The sequence below is a fragment of the Staurois parvus genome, unplaced genomic scaffold (assembly GCF_062004578.1).
Source record: "Staurois parvus isolate SC_StPar_1 unplaced genomic scaffold, SC_StPar_1.0 ptg000925l, whole genome shotgun sequence".
NCBI classification, from domain to species: domain Eukaryota; kingdom Metazoa; phylum Chordata; class Amphibia; order Anura; family Ranidae; genus Staurois; species Staurois parvus.
Genome location: NW_028318721.1, coordinates 1,118,609 through 1,143,047, shown reverse-complemented (window position 1 = coordinate 1,143,047; position 24,439 = coordinate 1,118,609). Strand labels below are relative to the sequence as shown.

At 44.1% G+C, this 24,439-nt stretch overlaps 1 protein-coding gene and 1 pseudogene across 1 annotated transcript in view; both read left to right on the top strand.

The window, feature by feature from the left end:
- The window catches only part of LOC149442005 (nuclear pore complex protein Nup133-like), a 227,330-nt gene that overhangs the window by 5,590 nt on the left and 197,301 nt on the right, over positions 1-24,439 (top strand). Inside the window, exon 3 of the mRNA XM_089656648.1 lies at positions 15,949-16,191. Within this exon, the coding sequence (XP_089512774.1) occupies positions 15,949-16,191 (243 nt within the window). The remainder of the gene's footprint in view (positions 1-15,948; positions 16,192-24,439) is intronic.
- On the top strand, positions 21,443-24,088 carry LOC149442006 (uncharacterized; annotated as a pseudogene).

The following is a 24,439-nucleotide window of genomic DNA, read 5'->3' as shown; positions in this document are numbered from 1 at the left end:
CCTGCCAGCACCTGAGTCTTAGCCCATACACTTACCCCCCCCCCCTTCTCCCCCATTAAGTGCAGTGTCAGTAGGTCATATACATATGATACATTGCATACAAAACCTCAGTGTTCGCAGAATCAGGCCTGATCTCTGTTAGCACTTGGCGGTACATTTTTTTGTAGTGGTTCAAGTAGTCCCCGACAGCCAGGTGCTCCATGGCGATTCCCATAAGCGCAGTACAAGTTGGTGCGGTAGCGAACACAAGTAGTGTCCTGCAGCCACCAAGAATTCGCACACAGGCCTTTGCTCTCAGAATATACGCAAGTCATTGTGGGCAGTGCTGTTGGATGAGATTTTTCATTCGCAGTTAAAAAAAAAAAAAAACATATACAGTATGCCGAAGCATGGGGGCCTGGGGTGGGAAAATATATATAAAACGTGTAGCAGAATACATTTTGGCCTAAATGTATGACTGTGAGTTTACATTATATATTTTTATAGCCAAAAGTAAAAAATATAGTTTTGGGTTTTTTTTTTTTTTTTCAAAATTTTCAGCCTTTTTTTTTTTTTTCTATTTTGTTTGTAGCGCAAAACATAAAAAGCGCACAGGTGATCAAATACCACCAAAAGAACGCTCTATTTGTGTGGAAAAAGATGTAAATTTTGTTTGGGTACAGCATTGCATGACCGCGCAATTACCAGTTGAAATAGTGCAGCACTGAATAGCAAAAAGAGGCTTGGTCAGGAAGAGAGGTAAATCCTCAGAATGGCAAGTGCATAAAGATGCAGCATTCAGGAAGTGGGCTTTATTCATGGGCGCTACATATGTGTTCCGGTCTTAGTGCTAAAAAAATAATTCCTAGCACTGAGCTCAAGCTGTCGGTGGCAGCTTCTGGTTTTGTTCTAACAGCTGGGGATCGGAAGAACTGGCTCTCGCTCACATGACAACTGTGATTGGCTGACCTCAACCTGACAGAACACCTTTTGGAATGAGAGCGGAGACTGGCCGGGTCTTCTCATCCGACATCAGTGCCTGACCTCTCAAATGCGCTTCTGGAAGAATGGTCAAACATTCCCATAGACACACTCCTAAACCTTGTAGACAGCCTACCCATAAGAGTTGAAGCTTTTATTGCTGCAAATGGTGGGCCATCTCCATATTGAACTCTACGGACTAAGACTGGGATACCATTAACGTTCATGTGCTTGTAAAGGCAGGTGTTCAAATGCTTTTGGAAATTTAGTGTATGTGGTATTGCCATGATCATCCGGATAGGAAAATTTTATTTGCAGGACTTTTTTTTGGATGGGTCATCGAAATGGCATAAACATATAAAGCTAAAGTTTAAATAATATTTATTTACTATTTTGGGCCAGCTTTTTTTCATAATAAAACAAAAATATGAGATCCATTAACATTTTCCATCAAATGAAAGCTCATTCTGTTCTGAAAAAACAAGCTGTAATCTACCTGATTACAAGTAGTTGCAATATCTACAGCTATACAAACGGCAAAGTTGCAAAATTGGGTTTGGGCTTTAAGGTTTTTTTACCCCAGGTCATGAAGTGTTTAACCATATACAGTCAGGTCCATAAATATTGGAACATGGACACAATTCTAACATTTTTGGCTCTATACACCACCACAATGGATTTGAAATGAAACGAACAAGATGTGCTTTAACTGCAGACTGTCAGCTTTAATTTGATTCAATTCAATTTGAGGGTCTTTACATCCAAATCAGGTGAACGGTATAGGAATTACAACAGTTTGCATATGTGCCTCCCACTTGTTAAGGGACCAAAAGTAATGGGACAGAATAATAATCATAAATCAAACTTTCACTTTTTAATACTTGGTTGCAAATCCTTTGCAGTCAATTACAGCCTGAAGTGTGGAACGCATAGACATCACCAGACGCTGGGTTTCATCCCTGCTGATACTCTGCCAGGCCTCTACTGCAACTGTCTTCAGTTCCTGCTTGTTCTTGGGGCATTTTCCCTTCAGTTTTGCCTTCAGCAAGTGAAATCCATGTTCAATCGAATTCAGGTCAGGTGATTGACTTGGCCATTGCATAACATTCCACTTCTTTCCCTTAAACTCTTTGGTTGCTTTTGCAGTATGCTTTGGGTCATTGTCCATCTGCACTGTGAAGCGGCGTCCAATGAGTTGTGAAGCATTTGGCTGAATATGAGCAGATAATATTGCCCGAAACACTTCAGAATTCATCCTGCTGCTTTTGTCAGCAGTCACATCATCAATAAATACAAGAGAACCAGTTCCATTGGCAGCCATACATGCCCACGCCATGACACTACCACCACCATGCTTCACTGATGAGGTGGTATGCTTAGGATCATGAGCAGTTCCTTTCCTTCTCCATACTCTTCTCTTCCCATCACTCTGGTACAAGTTGATCTTGGTCTCATCTGTCCATAGGATGTTGTTCCAGAACTGTGAAGGCTTTTTTAGATGTCGTTTGGCAAACTCTAATCTGGCCTTCCTGTTTTTGAGGCTCACCAATGGTTTCCATCTTGTGGTGGACCTTCTGTATTCACTCTGGTGAAGTCTTCTCTTGATTGTTGACTTTGACACACATGCACTTACCTCCTGGAGAGTGTTCTTGATCTGGCCAACTGTTGTGAAGGGTGTTTTCTTCACTGGGGAAAGAATTCTTCGGTCATCCACCACAGTTGTTTTCCGTGGTCTTCCGGGTCTTTTGGTGTTGCTGAGCTCACCGGTACGTTCTTTCTTTTTAAGAATGTTCCAAACAGTTGTTGTGGCCACGCCTAATGTTTTTGCTATCTCTCTGATGGGTTTGTTTTGTTTTTTCAGCCTAATGATGGCTTGCTTCACTGATAGTGACAGCTCTTTGGATCTCATCTTGAGAGTTGACAGCAACAGATTCCAAATGCAAATAGCACACTTGAAATGAACTCTGGACCTTTTATCTGCTCATTGTATTTGGGATAATGAGGGAATAACACACACCTGGCCATGGAACAGCTGAGAAGCCAACTGTCCCATTACTTTTGGTCCCTTAACAAGTGGGAGGCACATATGCAAACTGTTGTAATTCCTACACCGTTCACCTGATTTGGATGTAAATACCCTCAAATTAAAGCTGACAGTCTGCAGTTAAAGCACATCTTGTTCGTTTCATTTCAAATCCATTGTGGTGGTGTATAGAGCCAAAAATGTTAGAATTGTGTCGATGTCCCAATATTTATGGACCTGACTGTATATGATTAACTTTTTTTTTTCTCAAAAACGTCTTCCAGGACAGCCCCTTGAGACGTGGAGCTCCTCCCTTCGGGACAGGAAACAAGTAAGCCCAGAACCTTAAAAGGGGGACCTCCAGGCCTCCCTCTTACTGCTTGATGGTATCAGTTAGGGAACTATGGACTGGAAAGACCCTAATACTGATTAGTGTTTCCTCTGGAAGGTTAGGTTGCACATTTTAGGAACCCAGTATAAGGAGCCCTAGGCTCAAGAGCAGTGCTGGTGGCTACTGGGCAGTAAAGTTACCTCCTCCTTGCCCGACACGATCCCGTCATAACGTAAGAGGAGTGAGGCTGCGCTCCTGTTGCTTTCCAGTTCTCAGAGGAGGAGAGCCATCACCATAGAGGACTGGCCGGCTCAGCGTCCTAACCGCCGGGCAAACTGCCGCAAGTTTCGCGAGGTGGAGCAGCTGGTTGACCGGAGGTTCCTGTCAGAGTGACTTCATCGGTGGGTGCCGGGAGATGTGTGGTTCCGGTCTCCACGGCGACGCAGGCAACAGTGCTCGGGTGGCTGTTGCAGAGTGAAAGAGACCCAGCAGAGGCTTTGGCTATCACACCATAGGAACAGAATGGAGGGCGCTGGCCTCCCCCAGCAGGCGGACCCTGGTTTCTCAGGCTCCGGCTCCTCTCAGGTAAGCTTGGGGATTTGGTGTCTCCCTCTTGCTTATTCCTGGGGGTAGTCTTTCTCCCAGTCACTGAGTCTCAAGTGATGGTGGGGCACACGTCTGTTTTCTCCCCCAGCACAGTGGTGTTTGGAATGAGGAGCCCAGGCTCATTGTTCTGTATTGTGTTTTTGCTTGTTGTAGGTTAAAGCCCAAGACAAGACACAGAATCAGGCCCCCAAAAGGCAGTGTGCAGTTTGTGCGGCAAAATTTGGTTCAGCTTGAGAAAAGCCGCAATAGTCTAATGATGAGTCATTTACAACCTGCCATAGGTTTCTCACTTCCATGAAGTATGACATGACTACATTTCAGTCATTTAGAGCCTTGCTGGATAGGATGCAGACGCCGCTGGGGCCTTGGACCCAGTCTGCGGGTACTCCGGTAACGGAGTCATTAAGCCGAAGAGTGGAGGACCTGAAGGAGGATCCCAGTCCCCTTGCTTCCTCGCAAGTGGGGTCTGGCTCAGAGGAGAACGATGGAGAATGTTGCGCCTCCTGAGGTTCCAGGTACAAATTGACTCTTGATGTAGATGACCTCCTTAAGGCTATCTATGAAACATTAGAGATTGAGGAGGAGGATGTATGTTTGTCTAAGCATGACCTCATGTATCAGGGTCTACATGCAAAATAGACTAGGGGCTTTCCAGTCCATAGTTCCCTGGTTGATACCATCAAACTGGAGTGGGAGAACCCTGAAAGGAAGCCCTTTTTCTGTTAAGAAAAAGGAGATTTACTTTAGAGGAGGATGGATCCCAGCCAAGGTTCCAAAGTTGGACACCCCCTTATCTAAAGTCTCTAAGAAGACTGACCTAACATTTGAAGATATGGGGGCTCTAAAGGATCCTATGGATAAGAGAGGAGAAATTTTGCTCTGGAGAGCCTGGGATTCTACCTCCATCAGCTTTAAGCTGGCTTTATCGGCCACCTGTGTCGCCAGAAATCTTGAATGCTGGCTTACCCAGTTATAGATGCATCTCTCGGCAGGGACTTCCAGGTAATAAATATTGAAATCCTTTCCTTTGCTGTTTAGAGCAGTAGGTTTCCTCGCTGATGCCACGGCCGAATCAGTTAAACTAGCTGCAACAACATCGGCCCTGGTGAATTCGGCAAGAATGGCATTATATAGTTAAAGACCTGGGCAGGGGACTCATCGTCCAAGCTGCGCCTTTGTGCCTTACCATTTTCAGTTAATAACCTTTTCAGTCCAGGTCTCCAGGAAGCCTTGGAGTGATAGAGGGTGTTTCCAGAGAGTTAAGATAGATCTTACTCCAGGAGTAAAAAAAAAACGCAGGGCCACCAAGGTAAGGATGTCCAGCCTAAGAAACATTGGACAGTGCACAAGAACAAGGGTAGGGGGGGATCTTATTCAGTCCTTCTCAGGGCCCCGCTAAGTCTCAATGACTTGAGCGTCCCAGTGGGAGAAAGACTAGGGACCCCACTGCAGTCTTTTCTTCCGAGGGTTTGGAACGAGGACAAGTCTGTGCTGGATCTTCCAGTCTGGCTCCCTTCCAGGTTCAAGAGATCCCTTTTGGTGGTGGCGAATTCAGTACAGTCTTTGCAGGGGTCTGGAATGGGCGACACCATATCCAGTTATCACGACCGATGCCAGCAGCCTTGGATGGGGATCCCATCTAGGCGACAGAGCAGCCCAGGGGTCGTGGTCCTTGTGGGAAGCTTGAAGTTCCTCAAATCAGAGGGAGCTTCTAGTAGTCCAGTGAGTGCTGGATGCCTTTCAAGCGGATCTAAAGGACCGCCACCTGCAGAGCTATTAAGACAATATGACTACGGTGGCATACATCCACAAGCAGGGGGGTGCAAAAAGCCCTCCTCTCCAAGCAATCATGGACAGCATTTTGTCTTGAGCTGAGCAAAATTTGTGTTGAATATCTGCCATTCATCTGAAGGGAGCGCAGAATTCCCTCGCGGACTTCTTAAGTCGGCATCCAGTCAAGCACTACAAATGGTCTCTCAACCAACAAGTGTTTGCTACCATTACTACGAAATGGGGCATTCCGGAGGCGGATCTTTGCTTACCAAGAGAACAGGAAGGTCAGCCGGTTCTTCTCCCTAAATCCAGGGGTTTGGGCCTTGGGAATAGAAGCCCTCCCAAATGTGTGTTTCCTCCAGTAAGGCTGATCCCAGCAGTCCTGTGAAAATTTTTGTCAGAAAAGACGAACCTCATTCTGGTGGCCCTGTTTTGGCCAAAGAGACCAGGGTTCTCTGCTGTGGAGCCTTTCCTCGGTTTCCTCTTTCAGAGAGGGAGGATCTGGTCATGTCTGTGAATGGAAGACCAAACAAAAACATCCCATTTATCCTTCCACTTCACTGCAAGCAATTTATAATTTTTTTTTTTTCATTTGATTTTTATTACGAATTTAACAGGTTTACATGACATTGCAAGAAAAACAATGGTGTTGAACATTCCTCTACAAACTAGTTGCATATGAGTTTCCAATACACTGAAGATATCTAAGCATATTGTACAAAGGGAAGGATAGGAGGCCAGGGAGAACCTTAACCCCCAATACCTCTGAAGCAGAAAATACATTCGGGAAAGCACTTACCGTATTTTCCGGCGTATAAGACGACTTTTTATACTTAAAAACATACCCCACAATTGGGGGTCTTCTTATACGCGGGGTATAGAATGTCAGCCCACTGGATGTGCGGTAATACTGTACGGTAACTTTGGCTACATACAGTATACCGCACTGAGCTAATCACGGCGAGCGATGTATTCTATTAATGAATACAGAGCCTGCTCAGATTGGCTGAAGTTGTGACATCAACCCGCCTCTCTGACGCAGCCAATCCGAGCACATCACTTGTCGTGATTGGCTCATATGACGTCCTCCCATTCTCCGCGCATGCGCGGCTCACGGAGCGATCGGCGATGCGCTGTGTCCCTTGGACACAGCGGATCACTGATCACAGAGCCGAAGATGTCGGCTCGGTCATGTGACCAGCTGTGTCCAATCACAGCTGATCACATGTAAATGTGGAAATGCCATTTATCGGCATTTCTCTCCTCTCGAGCTGTCACGCTGACAGAGGAGAGGAGAGCCGGTACTCTGCTTTCCGCGCAGGGGACGTGTACACTGAACATCAGGGCACTGATGATCAGTGTGCCCTGATGATCAGTGTAGCCCCAGCAGTGCCAGTGCCCATCAGTGCACATCAATGCCACATATCAGTGCCTACCAGTGCACATCAATGCCACATATCAGTGCCAATCTGAGCTGCCTTTCAGTGTCGCCCATCAGTGCCGCCTATCAGTGCTTTCAGTGCCCATCAGTGATGCCTGTCAATGCCCATCAGTGCCACCTATCAGTGCCAGTCAGTGCCGCCTATCCGTGCCATGTATCAGTGCTGCCTTTCAGTGCCCATCAGTGATGCCTGTCAATGCCCATCAGTGTCCCCTACCAGTGCCTCCTCAGTGCCCATCCGTGCCACCTATCAGTGTCCATTAGTGCAGCCTATTAGTGCCCATCACTGCAGCCTCATTAGCGCACATCAGTGAAGGATAAAAATCACTTATTTACAAAATTTTAGAACAAAAACTAAGAAAAAACATTTTTTTTCAAAACTTAGTGGTTTTTGGTTTAAGAAAAAATAAAAAACCCAGAGTTGATTAAATACCACTAAAATAAAGCTCTTTCTGTCACAAAAAAATGATAAAAATTTCATATGGGTACAGGTTTGCATGACCGTGCAATTGTCATTTAAAGTGTAACAGCGCTAAAAGCTGAAAATTGGCCTGGGCAGGAAGTGGGTATAAGTGCCCTGTAGGCTTGTGGTTAAATGGTGTTGCCTCAGAAGGGGGGTAGTCTTATACGACAAGTATAGCCCAAAACCAAAATGTTTTAACTGGAAAATTAGGGGGTCGTCTTATACACCCAGTTGCCTTATACGCCGGCAAATACGGTAGTTGAAACAGCGACAGTGGGTTGCAATGTCCCCCACTATAGGGTTGGACATCGTCTGAGGATAATGACTTGTGTAGGAGTTGTTGACTGTAATCATATCTGAGGGGTTTGAGAGGATGTGGCTTCTAGGGTCGAGAGACCACAGTGCCCATTTTCTGTGGAACTTTGGAATCGTCAGGTGAGCTTTGCCAATTATGAATTCCATGAGATACTGCTCGTTTGGAAGAGAGGTCACCATTTGGATGGTGGGTGAGGAGGGTTGCTTCCAATTACGAGCTATGGACAATCTGGTAACTGAGAATGTGGGTGACCAGAGAGTGTGCTAATGTGGGCCACTCATCCCAGAAGGGCCGTTTGTGGCTTTAATTTGATAGTGTGGCCTGTTGTTGCGCAAAGAAGACGTTCTGCATCAATCCATAGCTGTACGTATTGGACAAGACCACCAAACGTGTATCATGGATCCTTCCATGCGACAATTTCTCCAACAGTTGGGTGAGGAGGAGGGAAAATTTTTTGCAAGCCTGGTGGGAGTGTAGCACCAACAGAGAATGTGCGGGGGTTTTGTAGTGTCAGGTGCCATGATGTTGGCGACATGTGGAAATTCAGAGTCTGCTCCCAGAACTGCATAGCATCATTTTTAGTCTCTGTATGCAGAGATTTGAAGAATGTGTAGATGAGAGGCCTTTTAATTTAGGTTTTTGAGAGATGTAGAATTGAAGAATGTTGTTGGTGAGATGTGTAGGAGACCAACTTATTGACGATAGAATGTGCCGTATACAAAAGTAGAGATGGAAATCTTGTTTCGGGATTTCAAAGGTAGTGGAGAGGAGTTGGAAAGTTTGGAGGACTTGATGTGAATAAATCTAACTTATCTTTCCTTCCTTCTCTGCCTCCATTCTTTTCCTTTCCCTTGCCTTCATTCCTTTTTACTTTCCCTTACATTCCTTCCTTCCTTCCTTCCTCCTTTCTTCTTGCCTTCTATCTTTCTTTCCCTACCTTCCCTCCATCCTCTTTCATTCTTCCTTCATTTCTTCTTCTTCCTTTCTTTCCTTCCTTTTTTTATCACATTCTCTCCTTCCTTCTTTCCATTTTTCCTCACTTCCCTCCTTCCTTCTCTTCTTTCCTTTCTTAATTATGTCCCTCTTGCCTTTTTTCCTCCCATCCTTTAATCTATCCCTCCATCCTTCTCTTCCCTTCCCCTCCTTCTTTCCTTCCTTCCTTCCTCCCTTCTCTCTTTCTTTCCTTTCCTTCCTTTTCCCTCCTTCATTTATGTTCTTCTGTCCATCTTTCCCTCCTTTGTTCTCTTCCTTCTTTTCTTTACTTCCTTCCTCATTGTCCCTTCCTTCTTTTCTCCCTTATCTCTTTCTTCTCCTTATTTTCTCCCTCATTACTGCACTTCTTTCCTTGATGGTCCAGCGGTGTATAGGAAGGTTTCGGGAGAGGAGAGTCAGTGACATCAGAGGAAAGTGTTCTAGTGTTTGTGCAGAGATGCCTTTGTTTAATTGTAGGATAGAGTACCATACTCTCTTCGTGGCTTTGATAGTGTCCAGAAAAAAGTGAGGTAGGTGGCAGCAGAGCCATAAGGCACTTAAGAAGAGTTGTGGTTCTGCAGGTAGAAGAATGCCTTCAATATGTTTCCAGTTGGTAAAGATTCCGGTGTTCCAGCAGGCTTTGGTTTGGTAAAGGATGGCAGCTTTGTAGTATACTTTGAGATCTGGTTCTCCCATCCCTCCAGACTTGGTTGGGTGATATAGAATAGAGTGGTGCAGACAAGGTCGTTTGTGCTCCTAAATAAAGGAATTGAGAATCGTTTGTATTCTGTGGTAGGAGAGCATGGGGACCGGTAGGATTCTTAAGAGTTACAAGATGTGTGGTAGGAGGAACATTTTAGTGAGTGTGATTCGTCCAGCCCAGGATGTTTTTAGTCCCTTTTAAGTTGTAGATGATTTGTTGCAATTTTGTGCTCAGTAGTTCTATATTAGTACGTAAGAGGGCACAGGAAGGAATAGTTAATTGTATCCTTAGGTATGAAAACATTGAATTGTGTGCCCATGACAATTGCGCTTTTTGCGAGATCTCTAATTTGGTGGCGTGGGTGACATATACATTACTGATTTGGAGTGATTCACTTTGTGTAATGAGGCCCGTCTGAAGTCTTCCAGTATCTGTAGTAGAGTACGGATAGACTGGGAAGGGTTGGATAGGGAGACAATAATATTGTCTGCGTAGAGACCTATTTTATGGGAAACTGTTCCAATCTCAATACCGGTGATTAACGCATTGGCTCTAATTCTGGCAGCTAGGGGTTCAATTACCATGGCAAAGATAACGGGCATCCTTGCCTTGTGCCATTGGTAATGGTTAGTGAGTCGGATAAGTAGCCCCCAGTCCAAATTGTAGCTGTGGGAGAGGAGTAAAGGCCCATGATGGCTTGGAGAAAAGTGCCCATCAGCCTGAACTTTATAAGAACCTGTTCTAAATATTTCCAATGTACCATGTCGAACGCCTTCTCCGTATCCAAAGTGATGAACAGGGAAGGCGTCAGACCTCTTTCAGCGGGCTGAATACTATCGATGAACCTACGGGTGCCATCAGAGGCCTGTCAGTTGGGAATAAACACGACTTGATCAGGAGGATCAGGTATCAGGAGAGGTATGTAAGTTGGGAGGCTAGAAGCTTGGCGTAGAGTTTCAAGTCAGTGTTGAGCTATGAGAGGGGTCGGTAGTTGGCGGGGTTGTCAAAGGTTTTACCTGTTTTAGGAATGGTGATTATGAGTGCCTCTAGGGATCTCACCGGTTGTTATGAATCTATTTAAAGAGGCGTAGAGATGTGGTGGTAGTAGGTCTGCAAAAACCTTGTAGTATTCATTACAAAACCCATCCAGTCCCGGGCTTTTGTGTAGTAGAAGGGATTTAATAGCCAAAAGTTCTTGTTCTGTAAAGGGCTAGGCAATTTGGTCAAGTTGGGTAGAGGTTAGTGAGGGTAAGTGAACTGTGGATAGAAAGGCCTGTCTCACTGTTTTGGGGAGGCACAACAATACAGAAGAGGTAGTATATTATAGAGCTTATCGTAAAAGCAGTTGGCAATGTCAACTGGGCCTGTGCATCTTTTGCCCTGTGGGTTTGTCAGATACGGGATTTTAGATTGAGCTATTTTGCGCTTATATTGAGTGGCCAGTACTTTAACCGGGTCTGTTACCTTGAGAGTACCATGAGTCATAGGCGTTTGATGTAAAAATCAAAGCATTTGGAGAGATGGGAACTGAGTTCAAGTCTTAATTTGCAGTTATTCGGCAGTGTGTTTGGTAGGGGAGATTTATTGTGGTATTCAAGTGTCTTGATACGGTCAAGATATTGAGGCGTGTATTCAGCGCGTCTTTTTCTCATGGGCACCAATTTTAAGAAAGATTCCTCTGAGCACCGATTTGTGAGCATTCCATAGAGTGGTGGAGTTTGTTACTGAGTCAGCATTAACAGAAAAATAGGATTCTATGTCAGACCTGATCTGTGGATTGTAGATTTTGTGGGACAGGATAAAGGGGTTGAGTCTCCATACAGAGTGAGACTTGGTTACAGGACCCATAGTCAGTCTCATTGTTAGCGGTGCTTGGTCCGACCAAGCAATGAGCCCAATCGTTACAGATAAAACTTGTTTGAGAGATTTAGAGGTGAGAAACAGATCAAGTCTGGAATAGGAGGAGAAAAAGGTACAATCCCGCTCAGTGCCATGCACACACCGCCAGTTGTCATATACAGTTGTGTTCAAAATAATAGCAGTCAGACATAACTAACCTGATCAATCACTGTTTTTGGTAGAAATGATATTTCTGCATGGCAAATAATTTACTAGCAGGTGTAGTAGAGTAATAGAAATCCAACAGACCCAACAGTCATGACATGCATGCTGCTGATTCTGTGTAATTGAATCACTAATTGAAAGGGGCATGTTCAAAATAATAGCAGTGTGGAGTTCTATTAGTGAGGTCATTCATTCTTTGAAAAACAGGTGGCAATTATTGCCCTTAAGGAAGGAAGGCAGCAAATGTTGTACATGCTGGTTACAGTGCATTTCTCTCTGAAATTCTGAGGAAAATGGGTTGTTCCAGACATTGTTCAGAAGAACAGTATACCTTGATTAAAAAGTTGATTGGAGAGGGTAAAACATATAAAGAAGTGCAGAAAATGATAGGCTGCTCAGCTAAAATGATCGGAAATGCGTTAAAATGGCAACCAAAACCTGAAAGACGTGGAAGAAAGCGAAAATGGATATAATGGATAGAAGAATAGCCAAAATGGCAAGGACTAAGCCAACAATCAGCTCCAGGAAGATAAAAGAACGTCTAAAGTTACCTGTGAGTACTGTTATAGTATTATACTATGTACTATACTAGTACTATGTGAAGCCAAGCTATCTGCAAGAAGCCCCCGCAAAGTCCCACTGTTGAAAAAAAAGACGTGCTGAAGAGGTTACAATTTGCCATTGACTGGCCTAAAGAGAAATGGCGCAACATTTTGTGGACTGATGAAAGTAAGATTGTTCTTTTTGGGTCTAGTGGCCGGAGACAGTTTATCAGACGACCCCCAAACACTGAATTCAAGCCACAGTACACTGTGAAAACAGTGAAGCATGGTTGCGCAAGCGTCACGATATGGGCATGTTTCTCATACTACGGTGTTGGGCCTATTTATCGCATACCAGGGGTCATGGATCAGTTTGAATACATCAGAATAGTTGAAGAGGTCATGCTGCCTTATGCTGAAGAGGAATTCCCTTGAAATGGGTGTTCCAACAAGAAAACGACCCCAAACACACCAGTAAACGTGCAACATCTTGGTTCCAGACCCACAAGATTGACGTTATGGAGTGGCCAACCCAATCCCCGGATCTTGTGTGGTGACATCAAAAATGCAGTTTCTGAGGCAAAACCAAGAAATAGAGAAGAACTGCGCAATGTAGTCCAATCATCCTGGGCTGGAATACCTGTTCACAGGTGCCAGAAGTTGGTTGACTCCATGCAACACAGATATACAGCAGTTTTCAGAAACCGTGGTTCTACAACTAAATATCAATTGATTCAAAGGAAAGCAAAATCTTCAAACATTTTTCAGTTTATATAGTGAATGTCTGAGTTTGTAAAGATGAATACAAACACTGCTATTTTTTTGAACAGTCTAATATTCACTTTTCTTCATTTTCTTTAGAGGAACAACACACATTTTGATATTTTTCTTCATGTTTTGATTTGGAATAGAATGTGTAGTGTACCCAATGCATTTGTGTGTATGGAAATAAAAGCTATTAGAAGGATTTTGAGCTTTATTCACTTTTTTCAACACACTGCTATTATTTTGAACACAACTGTAGGTCTTCTGTGGTTGTCATTGAAGACAACGTGGAGGAGTGTTTCCTAAGTGGGTTGGAGGAATCTAGTGAGTGCTCTGGGATCTCATTGAAATCCCCACAAAAAATTATAGGATCTCTGGGGTAGGTGGATAACTTGTTTAGTACGCCACTGTGGAAAGATTTCTCTCCTACGTTAGGGGCATAGAGGTTTACTATAATCAGTGGTGAGTTGTTGAATTTAGCCACAAAGATGAGGGGTCTTGCTCTACGTGTTCTAATTGAAACGTTACTGAGGAGCTGATGGCTATCATGACTCCTCTAGTTTTCTTATCCAAATGGGCAAAAAGGCAGTAGGGGTATAATCTGTGGGAACAGACTGGTGCTTTTTGTTTAGCAAAATGGGTTTCTTGGACGCAAAGGATGTCCGTGTTTTGAGAGATAGCTTCTTTCCATAATAAGGAATGCTTGGAGGGGTGGTTAAGGCCCTTGGCGTTGATAGTAGTAATAGTTAGGGACATGTTGGATTGAGAGGGCTAATGTTTACCTTGGTACAGAGCAGGGATTATACAATTCACTTTACAACTAGACAAGGTGAGGCTGTTGATAAGTTGGTGATAGTATATGGTTACATACAACAAATGAGTGTAGCTAGTTCAGTAGCAGACATGAGTAATACTGAGATACTTCAATATTGGAATACGCAATAACAAATAAGCATATGCAACATAAATAGTATTGCGTGCTAAAACGCAAAACTGTGCAAATAACTGAGTAAACGTGCTTAACACAATATAACGGAGGATGGTTATACCAACAAATAGGATTCTACTCATCCCAGAGGGGGAGCTAGGCAGAGGTGCCATTGCTAATATAGGCAGTCCTGAGATCAGATTATGGTTGTATCCTGGTGTGAGTTGCGTATATTAGATCTGGAATCAGGCACTTTTTTAGACCGTTTGGGTAGAGGGGTTCTCGGCGGAACCTGAGAGGTGAGACCCCAATTGTGCAGTTGTTTTAGGCCATCTTTTGGCATTGTGAAGCAGATTAGTTTATTCTGATACAAGACTAATAACTTTGACGGGAAACCCCAGCGATATGGGATGAGCTTTTCTTGTAGGATGGAGGTAACCTGAGCGAATGATCTTCTTGATCGGGCTGTGGCAGCTGAAATATCAGAAAAAATGGAAATTTCTGTATAAGGCTCTGTAAAAGGATCTAGTTGCTTTTAGCAGTCTTTCCTTAACGTGGAAAAAGTGTATCCTGGCTAGGACATGATACAGATACTTGATACAGTGTCTAGCAGGTGTTTTAGTTTATGAAATCTGTGCTCACGATCAATTGTGAGTTCTTGAGTTGAGAGGCTGGGGATAATTGTGTGAAATAGCTGTTGTAGATATGAGAGTAGATTGGCAGGTTTAATGGATTCAGGTATGCCTCTGAATTTTAAACTATTCCGCCTAGAGCGATCTTCAAGATCTGCAAGCTTTAGTTGAATTTGTTGAATGACGGCTTGATCATCTTGAATATCGACAACCGCATTGTGAGTGTGATCTATTTCAGACATCTGTTCTATGTATTGCATTCTATGATGCATTTGTTGGAGGGACAGTCTTAAATCTTTTTGCATTTCTGCTTGTAGCATGAGAAGCATAGATTTGAGGGTGTTTTCAGACGCAGGGTTGTTTTGATGTAGGGAAGGCCGCTAAGAAAGTAGAAGATTCTGCTGCCAGGTCAGAGAGCTCTGAATCTGTCCCATATTGCTTCTTATATGCAGGGGATTTAGCTGGGGAGCAAGCAGGTGATGTTGCTGCTCTATTACCTCTGTCCAGGGTGTGCTGAGCCAGATCGGGGTACCGTTGTGCAGTGTCCATATCACTAAGAGCAGCCGTCTCCTGCTCTGTGTGTGTGTGTGTGTGTGTGTGTGTGTGTGTGTGTGTGTGTGTGTGTGTGTGTGTGTGTGTGTGTGTGTGTGTGTGTGTGTGTGTGTGTGTGTGTGTGTGTGTGTGTGTGTGTGTGTGTGTGTGTGTGTGTGTGTGTGTGTGTGTGACGGTCAGTGTGTCTAAGATGCGGGACTCCCCTCCGGTACCATCTTGGATGGATCTGTGAGGCGGCTTCATGAAGAAGTCCTGCAGTTTTAGGGGCCTGTGAAGTTGCATTTTTTTCCTGGACATGTGCATCTACCAATTTTTCAGATGGACTTTAGAGGTCTTCAGCGTATTTTTTATAATTTTTTTTGTGTTGGTTTTATTCACCTGGATCTGCTTTCTTCTCTCTCTGTAATGGAATCTGCTCCAAGGAGAGAAGAATACATAATTGCCTGTGGAATGTAAACAGGCACAGGAATACCTCTGATTCGGTACAGCCACTCAGCAGGTCCATGTACACATCATTGGCCTGAATCTGCTGAGTGATCAGTGCTATACCGAATCATAGCACCACCGGGCCAGCGCTCACCCCCTGCCCGTGAATACGGATCACATTTATTTACGTGATTTTGCGCAGGGAGTCCGCCCTGTAGCAGTAAGACTGCTATAGGGCGGATGGTAACTGATTAAATGATGACATAGTTGGCAATATGAGGCCAACGATGGATTGCCTGTGTCATCAAGTAACATCAGGGAGAACTTGGACCAGTTAATAGTGAGACCTGAATATATTCTGAACTTAGTATTGATTTCCATAGCTGTTTTAAGTGAATGGCCGGTATCTATTGGTTTCTATTAACCATTTGTTGACAAACTTTTTTCACAGCTTCTGTAGGTATTCGTACAGTTATTTCACGTCAGCACAACATAATTCTCAAAAAAGTCTACCCTCAGGCTGATTCTATACTACGCAGTGAGCTCACGGAACAATTAGCATCCCTATTGAATTATTTTCTTGATGATTACGTCACTCAGTTGAAATCTATGGACCAGCCATCCAACCAGGAACGATACAATGCTCTTGAAGCAGAGTATGTACAGAAGAGATCTGAACTTCTGACGCCATTTTGTAAGTAAAAGTTTTATATTATGCAAATTTCCTATGCCCTTAGAAAATGTGAAACTCTTCACCCAGACATTTTGGAATGTGCTAAATGTGTTTTTTTGATTTTTAAAATCCAGGCAGATATCTAAGGCACACATTAACTCAGCTCTGTAATAATTAATATATCACAAATATATAATTAAATGTATTTTTTGTAAATACAAGAACTGTGTGGGTACCTGAAGTGGACAAGATATCAGTCTATTGCAGTCTCTGTACAGCAGAACTCTGTAAGAGGCACAGAAGGATCCAGTTTTGTGTGGGCTGCAGTGCATGGAGGAGCATGAAGATATGAGGAAAGAGCACAGTGACAGGCTCTTTCAATGTTCTGTTTCTCCTTTCTCTGTGCGGTCACAGGGTGGGGAGGAGGCCTGTATCTGAAAGTGAAACTGCCGTGAGGAAAAATCAGGTCTCCACTGCTAGACAAGGCTGAACCTTGTAAATCTCAGGACTGGATAGACAGAAATTCAAGTGTTTTTCATTTTTTGGCAGACTCGGCCCTTTAGATCTTAAATTACAGGAGTAGGGAGCTAGGAGCAGTCCCGTGCTGCTGGTGAAGCTAATTTCTTTTTGCCTAGTTTCCTATTATCATGAGTCAGAAACTATTAAGTTCCCAGTTGGAACTTTGTTCCTTTATATTTTTTTTAAACCAAGGTTTTTTTTTTTTTTGTTTTTTTTTTAACTCCCATGTACGCTTCTGTATCTGGATAGTATTGTAGTCTTCCGGAGCAAATCATCAAGCACATGCTGTTCTGCCAAGTGTTGGTTTTTCAGGATCGCCTCCTTTATTGCTCAGGGCAACCAGTCATAGATTCTTTTGCATGCACCTATGACCAGTTGGTTCTGAAATGGCTTGTCTCAATGCTCTTTTTCAAGCCGGCAATGCTGCAGCTTGGGTGGGCTGCTCTTTACAGCTTAGCACATCTTCGGATCACCTGGCAGCCTCGTTACTGAGCACAGGGTTTAGGCTAGCTCTGTTTCCAAGCTCTCATTCAGGCACATTTTGTAAAGGGACATTTTGGCTAACTTGACAGTCGGCACAGGGCACTAGCAGGCTGTGTAATCAGAGCCCTGGGCAGCAGAGCTGGTGGCCTAGTACTTTTGACCATCTCTTGGGCTGAAATTTACCAAGTGGATACTTTGTCCGTACTTGGTGACCTCACTTCCTGTGCTTGTGGCAGCAGGGTCTTTTTAAGTCTTTGCCCCCTGATTTTGGCCTATTTCTTTCTGTGGCTACTGTAGGGAGAGAAACCAACTGGCTAGGGAAAGGTTTCTCATGAGGAGGGAAAGATTAGGGACTATCCTGATAGTGAGCCTTCCTCTCGAGAAGCCAGGCCGCACTTCACCCTCTGCAACAGACCCTGTCATGCTGTGAACCCTGTGAAGCTACAAGCAGTCACAGCTGGGTGCCCACACAGAAGATGCCGGCCTCCAGGAATACAGGACGGCCAGTGAAACGGCTGCGGGGGATAAACCGGGGGACAGGTAAGTGGCTCTTTTTTAAAACTCAGCAGCTACAGTTTTTGTCTGTACCTTTACTGCCTACATGGTCATTTTGTGTCCATTGAGCTTCTCACAATATGCTTTCAGTTTGGTGGTTGTTGGCATGCTAGGAGAGAGAGCTCAGAAATGTTTTCTTATACTCTGATCTTTGTGAAGGGGGAGGGGCACTGCAATTTGCTATTCTGCATAAGACTTTGTAAAGCTTTAGTCTTGTTGAAATCTGAAGAGAACTCCTTTCAATTGCTATAGATTATAAGTTACTGTTCCCATCCCCATGCCTGGCATTCTCGTATTGACGTCGACTATATCTATAGACAGTTTGTCATTTATGCCTCTATATTGTGTCCTGATCTGACCATGACCCACTTTTGATAACTTGTAGATCCCTCACACTTAAACTTCCCATCTCCTCATGGCTCTCCCTCCCGCGGGCCGCTGCTCATCCGAGGAAGCCCGCCAGGCCGAGGTAAGTCTCAGCCTTCTGGAGCTCTATACATCTGGGTGGATTTGAGGCCAAAGGGGGGTCGGTCAGGGGAGCCTCGTGCGAGAGCTCCTACCACGAGCTCTCCGCCGCCGCCATAGTCGGGCTCCGCCCCACACTTGGCCTCCATGCTGTTTTAATTCAGAGACTTGGGAAGCCCCTTTTTAGCATGGATCAACTCTATACGGCACACCCTCGGCATTGACCAGGTACTTGGGTTACAAATCCTCCCTATTTCCAGAGGTATGCAACGTGGGTGTTCCTTATCTCTTTTGTTTATAATTGCTCTGGAGCCCCTAACAGCGCACATAAGGTTGAACATAAACATAACAGGAGTGGAGTTGGCATGCATACCACACAAGGTCACAATTTTTGTGAACAGCATTTTACTGTACGTCATGTTCCTTATACCTCTTTACCCAACTTGTTCTATTTTTTGCATGGGTTCTCAGCTCTCTCGGGCCTGCATGTAAACCTGACTAAATCGCACATGTTGAACTTGTCTTTATCAAAGACCACACATAGGTCCCTACAGGCTCAAATTTAATTTCAGTGGCCCACCTCAATTCTTACTTGAGTATGGAATTAGTGATATAAGGAGTGGTAAAAAGAGGTAATATTAATATTTTATCTCTTTTTACCACTCATTATATGTAGCCAATTATCCCCCCCCCCCTCCCATCACCACCACCACCACCACTTTATTAAATCTCTTAACCTCTGGACACTTGGGACAAGTTCCATAATTCTGGATTTGCCATGTTTGTGCAATAAAATGGACATTCCTCCCAAAGCTTTGTGCCATAAAACAGTCCTTCCTCCCGAACCTCTTGTACCTGTGTAGGGTCTTGCCTATTCTTCCACTTTACATTCTTCATTCTCTAGAATGCCTCATCTTTAAGTTCAGACAACTGCTGTATAAGCCTAGGAGTATGGAGGGCTAGGGTCCCCAACATCACTTATTACTATAAAGCAGCCCGGACAGTGCGCTTAGCTTAATTGCACGTGGGTAAATTTGGTGCATTTGTGGACTTTCATCCGTGTGCTTGTTCAAGACCCCATTCCACTTTCTTCTGTGTTCTGGATTCCCCCCTTCCTACGCCCTGAAGTCAGAGACTCTATCAAGTGTTCATTCCACCTGCTGTCCCCTAACCTGCCATTCTTGCAGATATTCAACTGCCTCCCTGTTTCCCCCCCAAGATAGAAAAATCCCAGAGCTTTCACTGGTGGCGCACCCAGGGCCTTACAATTGTTCCCTTTTTAAATGTGCATTTGTTCTTTTCAACAGATAAGAGAGTCCAATGTCATACCAGACTCTGAAAGCTTCCATTATCCTCAAATTCGCCATCTAGTGAAATCCTTAACTAAGAATCATGACTGGTCCTCGACTGACAGTTGTCGAGCCTAGATGCTGCTCCTGCCCAACGACAGTCTAATTTCCGTGCTATACTCCTCCAACTAGTATACAAGCCCCTGAGTACTGTTCGAGATAGGGAGTGCAATTTTGATACCACTATACCTTTCGGGAACTGGGATAATATGTGGGAAGTCCTGTTCAAATCATCACATTGCATGTTAGCACTGGAAAGTTGTTTCAAATTCATTGCCTGTTGGTACTTTTCTCCTAATATGTTAATTTTACGGTATCCCTTGAATAATTCAATACAATAAGGCTATAAATAGCATAAAGATACACTTTTCCCCAAAAAGTGTAAAAACTGTGAATATGAATATGCTAATACCAATATTCCCAAACGTATATATATCACACAAATATATTAAAAAAAAAAAAAAATTAAAACTTTAACAGTCCAAAAATAGATAGGAAATAAAATTAAATAATGTTATAAAAAGTCACTCTGTGCCAACTTCAGTCTTCACATTCAGCCTTTCAATGGCTCACGAAGAAACCTCAACATAAAAAGAAAAATCACATAGTGCATTATCTTAAATAAAATATAAATGAAACCGACATGATAAACGCAAACAACCATGCGTGATCACAAATAGTGAAAAAAGTGAAAATGTCAAAACAGTGCCAGTGAATCAATCAAGTGATAAATATGCATCCAAAAACATGTGAAACACTGTGTCCACATCTATGGTGTAAGGAGTGAATACCCTTACCAAAAATATGTAAATAATATGCCTTTACACCTCCCGGCGAGGGTATTATTACAAATTCTGCTTCAACCAAAGGATCATCACAGCCTCATGGATCAGAGCAAGATGTCGTCCAGATATAGTAGCTTTCAAGTATAACCATGAATCTCCACCAATCCACCGATGCCCATCATATATAGAATAAATCATAGCGTAAACCTGCATATACAATTTAAAATACTTTATTGAATATGCTTACATCATGATTCCTCTTTAAAATAGCCTTTATCAGAATATCCAAACGTTTCAGAGTTCCCTGGTTCCTCCACATGGACTTCTGAGGTTTTGCCAGATTCTAAAATGGCCGCCGGATCACTTCCAGTTCCTCGATGCGTCTGACATCACTTCCCTTGACATGTTTCATCACCTGACTTAATCATAAGAGATTTATTCTATATGTGGTGGGCATCGGTGGATTGGTGGAGATTCATGGTTATACTTGAAAGCTACTATATCTGGATGACATCTTGATCTGATCCATGAGGCTGTGATGATCCTTTGGTTGAAGCAGAATTTGTGATAATACCCTCGCCGGGAGGTGTAAAGGCATATTATTTACATATTTTTGGTAAGGATATTCACTCCTTACACTATAGATGTGGACACAGTGTTTCACATGTTTTTGGATGCATATTTTTCATTTGATTCACTGTCACTGTTTTGACACTTTCACTTTTTTCACTATTTGTGATCACGCTTGGTTGTTTGCGTTTATCACATGTTTCATTTATATTTTATTTAAGATAATGCACTATGTGATTTTTCTATTTATGTTGAGCTTTCTTTGTGAGCCATTGAAAGGCTGAATATGAAGATTGATGATTGAAGTTGGCACAGAGTGATTTTTTTTAACATTATTTAACTTTATTTCTTATCTATTTTTAGACTGTTACATTTTTAAATTTTTTTTTCTTTTAAACATATTTGTGGGATATATACTTTTGGGAATATTGGTATTAGGATATTCATTTACGGTACTTTACTCCTGCCTAAATTGCAAAAGGACCTTCCCACCTATCCCTTTTCTTGCTTTTGGTGCTGCTCAGTCCTGGGAGACATGACGCACATATGGTGGACACGCCCCTGGATCAAGAGGCTGTAGAAGCGAGTATATATGCTATGGTAATACGGTCCTTCGTGTCAAACTTGCGTAAAAACCCCCGGGGCATGCTTCTTTGCAAATAAATAGAAAACATTACTTGATGGGAGTGTATGTTTATTATTCACATCTTTATGGTTCTGAAGCAGGCCATAGCAAGGGCATGGAGGTTACCGACCATCATTTTAGATGAGGTGAAGAACCATGTGCACAGCACACTGATTACCGAGAAACTTACATCAGTACTTAAAGGATAGGTTCACCTTTCATAAAATGTCATGTAATATGACACCATATTTATGGTGTAACATGTTACAAAAAGACCAGCCCAGCTCCCCACTTTGACAGCTAGCAGGGGGTCCCCTTACCGCTAGCTATAAAAAAAAAAAACTTTAAATGCGGCCGTGTGGGGCTCTGTGAATGGGAAAACTACAAGTCCCGGCAGCCTTAGCAGATGTTGGCTTGTAGTTCTCAATGAACTACAACAGCGCTGCAACAAAGAATAATGCACATTTCTCCTATTACCTTCCTGGAAGGTACACTCCTTCCTACAGGAAACGCTATCAATTTGCTGCTGTTAGAAGTCTCCTCCCTTCCCCTTGCCCTCCAGTATTGATTGTTTTTTCTCTACAACAGAACGTTTGTTTTCTTTGTGACCAGAAGACCAGGGAGGGTCGGATGGTACCCCTGTGAGGCAGGCATAGGTAGGCCGGGGAGGGCTGAACTAACCCACAGGCTCGTTCCTTCTCACAGGTCGTCCCCAGTTGGCACTAGCGCTCCAGTCTGAGGGGGGTGTGACTGTCGCTGTAGTGTGTTGAAATGCCACCCTTCTGTCTTTCTGTTCCCCCACATGGTTCCAGCGCTCAGTGGATTGCGGAAAGAAGGGCTTGCACCCGAAGCCTCGTTCTGGCATCAGCGGGATCTTTCACCCATGTGGCCAAAAGTGGGCAGGGCCAGGGACATGGTAAGGGCCTCGAGAGCTGAGAGATGCTGGGGTGTGAGAACAGCACGGCGGCTCACAACGGTTGGCTGACAGTCCAGGACGGTACACTTGGCATCTGCAGTGGAGACCAGGATGGACCATGTCTGGTTAGACTGGGTGGGTACTGCAATCCCTCCCCCCCTCCCCTAGTTAACTATATGTAAAAGTATGGCAGTCTGAGGGGGATAGGAAGAGAGAGAGACTAGCAATTGGTGTTTCACTTCTCTCTTTCAGAATCCCTGAGCGGAACCCAGAAGGCCACTAATAGACCACCTTCTGTACCCTGGGGGTGTAGCTCCTCAAGGAAATGTGGTTATTGTGGGGTGAAGTTGGCTAGGTCCCATCCTAAACCATTTTGCTATAGATGCATTAACAAGCTGGCAGGGAATGGGGCTTCAGGCTTGATGAAAGATTTCCTAGCATCTATGCAAGTGGGGGTGGTAGCCACCATCCGGGCTTTTTGAACCTCGGTGGCACAGCCGCAGGGCCCAGGCCCAGATGACCTAACCCCTAGGGAAGGGCTGTCCTCACAGGAAAGCCTTAATTCCAGAAGGGACCCCAGTTTATTCCCCCCGTCTTCCCAGATGCTTCCTCCAGCCCAAGCCAGGGATGAGGAGGAGAGTAAGGGAGAGCTTGGATAGTCAGCCTGAATCACTCTACAGCTCAGGGGAGGAGGTGGACCTAGATCCCAGGTAGTGAGGCAGGTGAGGAGATTAAACCTGGCAGGCACCTCTTTTCTGCTGGAGGACTTGTAAGGCCACCTTCAGGCGGTTTACGCCACCAAAATCTCAGAAACCCCCTCACGCAGAACAAAATGTATAGGGGCCTAGTTAAGGCCCATGCTAGGGTGTTCCCTTTTATAAAGGAGGAGGAAGATAGATTCTTTAAGCTTCTGAGGTTGGATGCTGCAATGTCGCAAGTTACTTAGAGGTCTGATCTCTCCTTCAAGGATTCAGGGAGCATTAAGGACTTGATGGACCGAAGGTCTGAATCCCTCATAAGGAAGGCATGGAAGGCTATCACATCTGCTATGATCCCACCAATTGCTAGTCTCTGGCAGCAACCTGCATTGCCAGAAATACAGACTTTTGGATGGGAAGACTGACCAAATACCTGTCGCAGGGGGCCAAGTCAGATGATGTGCCAGATTCCCTCTCAGTGATGAGGAAGGCAGTAGTCTACCTGGCAGATGCTGCAGTTAAAGCCTCAGATAAAACAGCTGCACTCATTAATTCAGCCAGAAGGACTATCTGGGTTAAAGCTTGGGAAGGTGACTTAACTTTGAAAGGTAAACTATGTGATCTCCCCTTTGAACGCTCCCTGCTGTTCGGGCCAGAGGTGGACAATGTGTGTCCAGGTTCTCTAAGAAGGGGAAAAAAATTCCCAGTTACACCCAAGAGGGAAAAATTTTTTTTCTTTTTTTTTTGTGGCCACTCGGCAGAACCAGCAGAGGGCCAAAAAGGAACCAAGTAAGAAATGGGGCAATGGAAGGGGAAGGCAAAGGAGCAATTTGCTGTCTTCCTCCCCTCCACTAAAGAAACCAAGTGACAAACAGGATCACGGTAGGGGACCGGCTATCACATTTTGCCTCCCTGTGGGGGAAAATCTCACAGTGCCTACATCTGCCAACTAGTATCAGAGTGCTATCCCCTGGAGTTCTTGTCAAGTCCCCCACAAATGATCACCCTAATCTCCCTTCCTTGGGACACCTTGAAGAGGGAAACTCTCTTGGAAGGATTTCAGGAGCTGGTGGAACAATTGGTGGTAGTACCTGTACTCAAAAGCCGAGAAAACCTTAGGAACCTGAACAGTTTCTTGGAGTACAAAAGATTTTCTATGGAGAGTATTTATTCAGTACTCAAAAATCCCCTGAGAAAAACCTTTGACTACGCTGGTCCTCAAGGATGCCTATTTGCATATCCGAATTCATCTGGAACATCGGGCATACTCAAGGTTTGCAATGGTAATTGAGGAAGAAACCGTC